Source organism: Equus przewalskii, chromosome 2 (genome assembly GCF_037783145.1).
Source record: "Equus przewalskii isolate Varuska chromosome 2, EquPr2, whole genome shotgun sequence".
Classification (NCBI taxonomy): Eukaryota; Metazoa; Chordata; class Mammalia; order Perissodactyla; family Equidae; genus Equus; species Equus przewalskii.
In genome coordinates, this window is record NC_091832.1 from 35,311,486 (window position 1) to 35,321,639 (window position 10,154).

At 57.8% G+C, this 10,154-nt stretch overlaps 1 protein-coding gene across 1 annotated transcript; it reads right to left on the minus strand.

The window, feature by feature from the left end:
• Positions 1 to 2,277: 2,277 nt before the first annotated feature.
• Positions 2,278 to 8,911, minus strand: KLHDC7A (kelch domain containing 7A). The gene has a single exon (XM_070600910.1). It carries the CDS (start codon positions 8,289 to 8,291, stop codon positions 5,904 to 5,906), a length of 2,388 nt encoding a protein of 795 aa, XP_070457011.1. The 5' UTR covers positions 8,292 to 8,911; the 3' UTR covers positions 2,278 to 5,903.
• Positions 8,912 to 10,154: the final 1,243 nt, after the last annotated feature.

A 10,154-nucleotide genomic window follows, 5' to 3' on the forward strand; every position in this document is an offset into this window, starting at 1 on the left:
ATTTGGCCAGTTTTGCCCTCTACCACAGTAGTTTTGAGGAAAAAATGAGATCATATAATAGAAAACCTGTTAGCATTCTGAGTGCTCAATAAATATATTGACAATACAGTTTTTTAATAATAAAAAGCTAGACATTATAACAGGTTGTTGTTAGTGCCGTGGAGTTGATCCCGACTCCTAGGGCCCTTGTGGACAGCAGAGCGGAACCTTGTGCCGTCATTTTGCACCATCCTCTCGCCTTCCGGCACTGCATCAGACAAGCTCCGCTGCTGTTCACAGGGTCTTCATGGCCAGTTTTTTTTGGAAGTGGGTGGCCAGGTCCTTCTTCCTTGTCTGTCTTAGTCCAGGAGCTCTGCTGAAAGCTGTCCACCATAGGCCCTGCTGCTATTTGAAATACAGGAGGCACAGCTTTCAGCATCACAGCAACACGCAGCCACCACAGTGTGACAACCACCAGACGGTGGTGTGGTTCCCTGACCGGGAAACGAACCTGGGCTGTGGTGGTGAGAGCGTGGAGTCTTAATCACCAGACCACCAGGGCTGGCTGTCGTAACAGCTATTAAATAGTAATTTTTACCTTTGTGAAATGTCTCGTCTCCGTTTCCTCCGCCAAATCATGAGGATCATCACTTTCAGAAGATGAGGGTCTGAGGGTAAAGTACCTGCTCAGAGCCGGGCGTGGGCAACGCCCTGCTTACAATTACTGGGTAAGACCCACGTCTCCACCTCCCCCTGCACACAGGAGCCGAGCCAGACTTGATCGCGTTTTCATCTTTGTTTTATTTTGACCCACATCCCGTTTTTCGAAAAAAGCCGAGGCTGGGGGCTGTTTGTAGACACTCTCCTCCGGGCTGGCCTTTCTTCTGCTCCTCAGCAGCCCCCCTCCTCACCTCCCGCTCCCTGAAGGCACCTCCTCCCTTTGCGTCTCACCTCCCGCTCCCTGAAGGCACCTCCTTCCTTTGCGTCTCACCTCCCTTCCTCTGCCCCAGCTTGCGTCTGCCTAGGAGCCTCCTCCAGGCTGGAGGCACAGCTTTCGGGGGACTCCAGGGTGACCCTGGGGCCACAAGGTCCTTCCAGGTGAGGGTGACAAGGGCGGGAAGTATGAGGCACCTGTCACGGCTCTGGATGTCTGCACTCCCAGTCTCCCTGAGCGGCCCTTACTCTCAATCTGTGAAAGAAAGACGGTCTCTCCACCTTGCACCTTCTCCAGGTTTCCAGGGAACTCTGAGCAGTTCTGAAGCTCCTTGGCGCCATCAGACAGCCTGGGAAAGTGCACCACGCTTTGAGCCTGGGGAACCTGAGATGAGCAAGTCAGCCACCCAGGGAGAGGAGAGCACAGTCTCACAGGCTCCAAACCCAGAGGGTGTAAAATATGAATAACTTAGCACTGCCACCCCCCTACCCCGCCCCCGTCCTGACCTTGTCAAACCAGATGAGGCCCCTGCAGCTTAAACATCGACAACCTTCCTCCTCTGGGGCCGGGACACTGAGAAAGGGGAGTGGGAGTATAAGAAGACCCTTCTTCCGGCCGGCCCAGGGCGGCCACCCCCCAGAGGACAGTGGTTCTTCCGAGACTGGCTTTGGAGCAGTCCCTGTGACAGGTGCCTCACACACATCCTCTTGCTCCTTCTTACAGCATCCTCTGAGGCTGGCAGGGGCAAACCCATTTTACAGATGCGGATGTTGAGGGTCAGAGAGTTTAAGAAAATTTGTTTTGAGTTCAAAGTTCAAGGATAGAGTGTAATTGATTGGCGTGCATAGAGAAGGGAGTGTGGGTGGCCCAGGAGACAGAAGATGCCGAGTCCTCGGCTCCAGTGCCTCATGCTAGGGGAACGGAAAGAGCACCGTGCTGGGGGTGGGCAAGCGGGGTTCAAGGATACTTTTAAGGAAACTGAGGGTCTCTGGACTTTGCCGTGAAGGCAGGTTTCCTCGAACTCTCTGAGACTCAGTATTCTCACCTGTACACTGGGGTTGTGAGGATCAGTGAGGTGATGCATAGAAAGCAGCGGGTCCAGTGCCTGGCGTGTGCAGAGCGGGGGCTCTATAAATGTGGCTCCCCGCCTGACATCCTGGCTCCGGGGATGTCACAGGGCAGGGCACCTGGGGTGGCTCCTCTAACAGCCTTGCCTTTCTGGCTGGGCGTTTCCAAGGGCGGCCCGAGCCCCAGCCGTACACAAAGCCATGGCTTCTGTGGTTGTTTCAACAATCCTGCTATTGCAGACAACATCTCAACTGGGCTTCTCTTGTAAATATTGATGGAGGCCTCAGACAGAGAGGAACGAGAAAACAAAGGACGTTTTATTTATGATGGAAAAAGAAACCAACAGAAAAAAATAATCTACAGGCCCGACAGGGAGGGGAGAATATTTAAATAAACCATGGCACATCCACTCGATGGAATATTGGGCAACAATTGAAATGATGTTTACCGAGGGTTTGTAATAACACAGGAAAATGCTTATTCTAAGAAGCTAAGTGAAAAAAAGGAAGCAGCTGAATTGTATATTCAGCATAATCACACCTAGGCAAAAATCAAGCCAAACAAAAATTATGCACAGAAGAAACAGGCGGGAGGGCCACGTGTCACAGCAGGGGCGAAATTGGGCAGAGTTTTTATACTTTTCTCTATTTTCCAATTTTTTTTCTATAATGGCATGGTTAACCTAACGTGGAAAGCAAGCCAAACTGAAGATTTTTTTTTTTTTAAAGAGGAAAGAGCTCTTAGTGGGAAAGCAGGACAGATGACCCGGGGAGGAGCCCTGTGACACATAGGCCACTCTGAGGCTGAGGGCTAGAGTTCTACAGAGCAGGCTATTAAACAAGGTCAAGTGGAGATCCTAGACTCTGGCCCCGTGGGGTCATATGGGCAGGCTGACCCCCAGCCACACTGCCAGGTCCGGTGTCTGTGAGGTCCCGGTGATTATTTTGACTCTCACCCCTAAATGTGCAACTCTGCATCTCTCTTGGAAGCACAGCTTATCTCCCTGCAAAGAGCCTCTTTTATGAATGTTGATGGAACAGAATTGTCTCCCTTACAGGAAACTGATGGGTCTCCTTCACACACCGAGATGCTCCTAAGAGGCAGAGGTGCCCTCCCCCACCAGCGTGACAAAGCCCTTCTGGTGGCAGGGCCAGCCTTCCCCTGTCCTGAGCCAGCCCTGGTCCATGTGTCTCCCGGATTCCCCTTGAGGCCTCTGCCCAATGTTACCTAATCAGGAGGCCTGATCACACTGTCCCACCCCGCTGCCTTCTCTCTCTCCATGGCACGCATGCAGCATGGCTTTTATTTACTTGTGTGTTTGTTTTTCGAAATTGCCTATTTTACTCTGCTAGAATGTGAGCTACACGGGGCAGGGATCAGCTGGGGCTCTGGCTCCCGGATCAGTGCCTGGCCTAAACATTCTGGAAATGAACTCGACCATCATGGCCCCAGGCGGTCTTTGCAGGCCCCCTGAACTACCATGCCCTACCATGATGGCCTTGACCACTCTTGTCCCTAACCCAGATCTGGAGGCCCAGGCCAGCGATGAAAAACACACTAGCTCTAATCTATCCGTATCTTCTGGGGCCCTGTGTTGAAACAGTTCTGAGCCCATTATAAGGGCTCAACAGGAAAAGATATGGTGATTGATTAGTGATGTCTGCCACGGGACCACAGGGAGGCAGACAAAATGTGCCACATACTTCCCATCTCAGCCCAGGCCCAAATCTCAGCTCTCCCTCTCATCCTGAAGACGTTATGGGCCATCACTGGGCCTGGAACCAACTTTGCTGCCTTATCCCTGGTCTGATTTCCCTAGTCCCTACCATCTGTATGCAGTGGGCCTCTGGAAGTTTCTCAGAGTGCTCCCTAGTTCACCCTTGGCTTGGAGCCCTCTCCTGCACTCCATCCAGCTTGGTCATGGTCTTGTCCTCTGCCCGGCTCCTCACAGGAGGCCTGTCCCTGGGGGCTGGACCTGGCTCCACCTGCCCCAGCTTCCAGATGGGACTCTCCTCCCAAGAAAACCCTCCCCAAGCCTGGCATTACAATGCGATGCCACCTCCTAGTCATGCCACCGAGGCACCTCCTCCACGTGGGTCCCCTGGAGATTCATGCCTGAGTGTTGGGACTCTGAGCTTGACCATGGCCTTGGTGGGCGGGGGGTACTCTCCCCAGGCGCCAGCCGTAGTCCTCTCCCAGCCTCCCACTCAGGAATAAACTAAGCAGCCCCCAGTCCCAGGCTCTAGGATCGGGAAGGCGTCCTTGTGTGGTCCAGTAAAAGTCCTTGGCTCCATGCAACCTCTTTCTCATTCTTTGTTTCAATCCTGCATCTTCCCGAAAGACTCCAGCTCAGCCCTAGCAGCTGTAGTGAATACAAGCTCCTGCCAGGACCTCCCACCCCCAACACTCGCATCCCCTCTCACCTCCTCCCCACCCCTACCTCCAGGAGCTCTTGTTTATCCCCATGTAGAGAAGGACACGGATTGTTCTTCCCATTTTCCAGATAGGGGCACTGACGTCCAAAGCATCCTTATGTCTCCACCTGTCAGGCCCTGCCCTGGGTCGTCCCACATATCTACTGCTTTCCTCCATGCTGCTTGTCACTTTCGAAGTAGTCCCAGGTCCCTGCTCTGGCTGGGACCCAGAGCAGGGCTGCTCTGCTGTCAGGATAGGCAGCTCCCTCGGAGATGGAGCAGGGCTGCGGTGACGGACTGGACCAGCCTTTCTCCCTCACCTCCGGGAAGAACAACTTCCTGAGGTTGGAGGGTCTCCCTGCTTTGAGAACTTACCGAAGCTGATGTGAAAGGAGTTCCCGGACTCCTGATGAGCCACTCGAGTTTTCTAGTTGCTTAGCTTCATCCTGGACCTGCCCCTTGCTGGTTCTCTCCTGCCTGACGAGGCAGACCAGCCGAGCACATGGCACAGAGAGGGCACATTACGCTATCGCCTCTCACCAGCCTGGAAGGGCTGGCTGGTCGTGGCTGCCCTCAGCTCCCAGACGTGAGGGCTGGGTGCGTGGCGAGCTGCTCTGTGAAGGGTTCTGAGAGCTGGGCAGAGAGCGCAGGGGTCGGTTAACAGCGGCCGTGAGCAGGGGCCCGGGAGGAGGGTGGTGGGACCACATCCCCTCCTCCTTTTCCTGAGACCTTATAGATACAATCAACCGTGCTCCTGGGTGACCACTACAAGGAGAGGTACCTTTCCAATGGCTGCTAAAAATGGAGATTTCTCCTCCTTCCAGTATATTAGAATTCCAGGGAATTAGAAAAAGTGAAGTGGGCTTTGGTTAACTTACTCTGAGGGCAAGCGTCCCCGTGGGTGGCTCCATCTTGAGCTGTTCTCCTTCTCCAACCATCTCTCCCTCTGCTGGGCTCCCAGGGGCTCCCCTGGGCTCCTTCTCGGTCCTGCCAGAACCACCACCCTCGATTCTTCCCACCCGTATGTTCCAGATGCTTCCAGGAACCTTGGAAGTGGGGGCCCAGTGGCCAACATTTAGGAAGGGGACCTGGTGGCTTATAGTGAGCTGGCCCATCTCCTGTGGGGTCAGCTTGAGGGGTCCCTGGGTGTCGAATGGTGCCCAGAATCACAGTTGTGATAAGGCTGTGCCCCTGAACTTTGGTGGGGTCCTAATGTGCCTCCCCACAAGGGTTCAGATTTGGAGCAAGGTGGCGGTCATCCCTGCAGATGTGGGTGCCCCGGCCTCAGGACACCAGTTCCTAGTTCTGTTTTCACACTGGGCCTCTGCATCCCACTGGGGGCAGAGATGCATCTAAGGACTCCTGGCAGCGGAGGAGGCCGGATCAGAATTCGCCTCCTGCCGGCCACATTCCTGGGCCACCTGCTCTCCCAGAGATGGCCGGTAGAGTGGTGAGTAGGGGGTGCTCTTGCCACCCAGTTTTGCAGGAGGAGCCCAGCAGAGGGGCGGCTAGACTCTGGTCTGAGGCACATCGGGGCCGGGCAGCGTCAGGACGGCGGGCAGAAGGGTGCCACGCGGGGAGGGGAGGCTGCGCAGCTCCTTAGGCATGAACCTGGGTGAGATGTAGTCGGCCAGGAAGCGGAGGGTGCGCTGGCGCCCCACGCAGTAGACGAGGTCGTCCACCACGGCGCACTGGAAGGCGTCGGGGTAGGGGGTCCGGTACGTGGCGCACTCGTACCAGAGGCGTGTGCTGGCATTGCAGCGGTACACGCCGATGCCCAGGCTGCGGTTGAGGTCAAAGCGATAGAGAAAGCCGTTGACCGCCACCATCTCGGCCGTGCGGTCCTTGCTGCCCGCCGTGGGGCCGGCCCGCCAGCGCTGCTGCTGGGCTGAGAAGCGGAGCAACAGGTAGCGCAGCGTGCCACCCGTGACGAAGATGTCACCGGCACACGCCGTGGCCGTGTGCGCCAGGGCGAAGGTGTCGTTGGGGAGAGGCGGGGCAAAGGTCCAGCGATCCAGGAGAGGGTTGTAGCACTCGACCGTGTTCAGACACTCGCCCCCAATGGCATACAGGTGCCCGTCCAGGGCCACCAGCCGGCAGTGTGGCCGGGCCTGGTTTAGCGGGCACACCTCACTCCAGATCCCAGTCAGCGGATTGTAGCAAAAGACGCGATTGGAGGGCTGGTGCCCGGGCCCCTGGCAACCGGACACCACGAAGAGATAATTAAAGAGACTGCAGATGGCACAGCCCCAGGACACAGCCTCGGGGGGCAGACGGGCCAGCACGTGCCAGACGTCCTGCTCATCGTCATAGCAACAGAGGCGGCCAGAGTCTTCCAGGGGGCACACGTCGGCCACCACCAGGTGCTTGCGGCCCTGGAGCCGTCGCTGGAGGATCAGGTCCCGCTCTGCCCCACTCAGGCGCCCGTAGATGTCTGGGCTACGCAGGACCTGGAGGTAGTTGTCGCTCATCACCTTGTAGGCTGCCTCCTTGAGGGTCTCCAGCTTCTGCCTCTTGGCCAAGGTCAGCACCTCGTAGCAATTACCCAGATGCAGGTGGACGTCTGGGGCTGAACCGGGGGCGATTGGCAGGTGGAAGAAATTGGTTCCGGCCACGAGCTGCACGTGGGACTCCTGGCTGCTTCTAGAGGAGCTGGACCTGAGAGAATCCTGGGATATGGGGCCGCCGGGCAGAGCGCTCTGGTCTAGGCAGGATGGAGTGGGGGCCCCGAAGCCGTTGAGCGGCAGCTGAAGCTCCGCGTGCTCCGAGATCTGAAGGAGGCTCTCCTTCCTGCTGAGGCCCCGCGTAGGGGGCGACAGTGCTGGCTGGGAGGAGGCAGCTGCGTCAGCTCTCCCGTCTGTGTCACCAGAGGGGCCTTCTGAGGCTGCCCCTGCTCCAGGGGGCCCTGGCAGTGGCAGAGGGGGCGGAGCCTCGGCCAGGGCTGCTGTCCCAGGAGCCAGCCTGCCTCTGGACGTGGCCTGGGAGGTGGACTCCACATAATAATCGTACACCTTGCCCTTCAGCCTGGGCCTGGTCCCCTCCACCTTCCATATGAAATTCTCCTCCACTCGAACCCGGGCCACAGATGAGAAGGTATAGGAGGCGGTGACGGCCCCCTCCTGCTGACACAGGGCCAGGCCCATGTCCGAGGCAGCCTGGAGGGCCCCAGCCTCTTCCTTGCGCACACCTGTCACTTGGGTGAAGACCCAGCTCTTGTTCATGTCACTGCTGCCTTCCGAATGGACCATCCAGCACTGGTGGGGGGCTTCCTGCTGCCTGGCCCCTGGCTGCTCGGGGGCTCTGCCATCCTGCCATGGAGCAGATTCCCCACCCACCCCGCTGCCGTCTGCCGCTGCAAGGCCGGCTGCAGAGCTTTCGGGTTCACTGCCCAAGTGGGGGGGTTGGGGCAGCTGGGGCTTACCGCCAACAGCCGTTCCAGCCTCCTGGTCACTGCCGCGGGGAGGTGCCAGGTCCGAGCCCAGGCGCTGCCCACTCGCCTCCTCCCCAGCGCCCTTCCTCTCCGGCTTCTGAGTCTCTCTGGCTTCTGAGTCCCTGGAAGAGGCTTCTGTTTCCAGGACTCGGGAGCCCCTCGGACTCTCCCAGCTGCAGTCCAGCGGGGCTCCGGCCCCCTTGCTTCCCCTCCGGCGTCTCGGACCCCAGTGTGGCGCCCCGGGGGCAGCCCCTGGGATGGCAGGCTGCCCGGAGCCCTCTGCCTCCTCCTCGGCTTCAGCCTTGGTGTTCCTATCCCACAGCGGGGTCCGGGCCGGCCGGGATTTGTATAGCCTATAGGCAACCGTCAGCAGGAGCAGGGCGACAGTGGACAGCACCACCTTGCCCGTCAGCTGCATGTCCAAATGCGGGTCCTGGGCCTTGGTTCCTCCTCCTCCAGGGAGCATGTTTTCCAAGCCGACCTGGGGCAGAGGAATGTTAAGAATCCGATTAATGATTGCCCAATAGGGGCTGGTTCCTGGTTCCTGCCAAGCTGAGCGGGAGGGGATCCGGGCTGGCTCTGGCTGGCCAGCAGAGGAGTTGGTGCAAAGGTGACTTTGAGCTGGCAGAGGGCAGCCACTGGGCCCAGGCTGGCAGGTCTCGGCGGCCAGCTCCCTTGGATCCTTGGGTGTTTTCCCTGGCGGCGGGAGTCGGGGGTCTGCCTGGGGCTGAGCTTGGGAGCGGCCCCCTGAACCAGCAGCAGCCGGAGGACATTGGGAGTGTCCAGCAAGCACACGAAGAGGAAGGACACTCTTGACCAAACAGTCACCCGATGCCAGGAAGCGCACGGGGTTGGTTATTATTTGCGTGTGCGCTTTATCGTCTCTTTTGCAAATCCACTGGGCTGGGAGGGTGGGGTGTGGTGAGCCCTGGGGCAGGCGGAGCCACGGCAGGTGTGGCAGGAGATCTCCCTGGGCCTGTTTCCTTCCCGTTGGGGTCTGTTGGTCCCCACCGTAGGGTCTGCAGTTAAGAGCAGGGGAGGCGGGACTGGGGACTGCAGCCACGCCCCCTGGCCCGGCTCTTGGATCCTCTGCCCTCCTTCCCTGCCTGACGAGTTCACTGAGAGAACCAGCCTTCCCGAGAGGAGCTGGGGAAAATGCACAGCATTAGTATCCAGATCGGGGATGGACGTGGGGCACATCCTCGCCCTCAAAACCAGGCAACCTCACACGGTGAGAGGCAGAGGGACACACCCCTGCCCCCCATCTCACCGGCGCTGTGGGTTCTGGATCTGGACTACCTGACTCTGCCACTTACCAGCTGTGTGACCTTAGGCAAGTGAGTTCACCTCTCTGTGCCTCAGTTTCTTCATCTGAAAAATGGGGGTAACAGCATACACACCTCATAAGGTTGTGGTGAGCACAAAATAGGTGAAAGTTTGTAAAGCCGTAGGGCCGAACTCCAGCTCGTGAAAGCTCAGTAAATAGCTGTTCTTGCTTTCCTCTCCTCTGTCTCCTCATCATCACTCCTGTTAATTGTCATCAGCTGGACTTTCTGAAGCACAGAGCTAATTCTGCGCCCCCCCCCCCCCCCCCACAGACTCAGGTCCTCTAAGGGGCCCCAAAGGCCAGCGCAGGGATGGCAAACTCACACTGCCCAGGGGCCCGCCGGGCAGATCAAGTCACTGGGCTGACGGTGCTGGGCGGGCGGGCCCAGCACTGCCTGGTCCCACAATTTCAGAGACGCTGAGAGTCCAGCAGCGATGTGATCACTCTCGATTTCTACGTGTTGGCATCTAATTAAAACATGAAAAGAAAAAGCACGTTGTGAGCCAAAGGAAACGCAAGCACAGGAGGAATTTGGCTCTGAAGCCTTGACTTGAGGAGAAAATTCTGACTCCTTCTGCTGGTGCTCATAGCCCTCCACGCCCCAGCCTCAGTTTACCCTTCTACATTCATCTGATTGCCACCTCCGGGCCGGGGCAAGGCCGGCTTCCCTTGTCTTTGCTGGTCTGCACTCCTCCAGCCCTTCAGACTCGGGTCAAAGGCTGTGCTTCCCGTGGCTTCTGCCCCATCTCTCCAGGATCTTCTCTTCCTTCTTTGGTCTCTTGTCCTTCTACGTGCCTCCTTTAGCCCTTGTCACGTGGGCCGCAGGTTAAAGTACCCTGTGTTCTCCTGCCGGATTCTAGGTCCCCGAGGACAGATACTGTGCGGCGCTCGACTTTGAGCCCTGAGGCCGATATGGGGCCGGGCACAATGGGGACAGTGGCCAACACGGATTGAGGCTTTGTAAGAGTAGAATGGGGGTGGACACTCAATAAATCTCATTTA

Excerpts from the sequence above, each read along its gene's own strand:
- KLHDC7A (XM_070600910.1), bottom strand. The coding sequence starts at position 8,291 with ATGCTCCCTGGAGGAGGAGGAACCAAGGCCCAGGACCCGCATTTGGAC.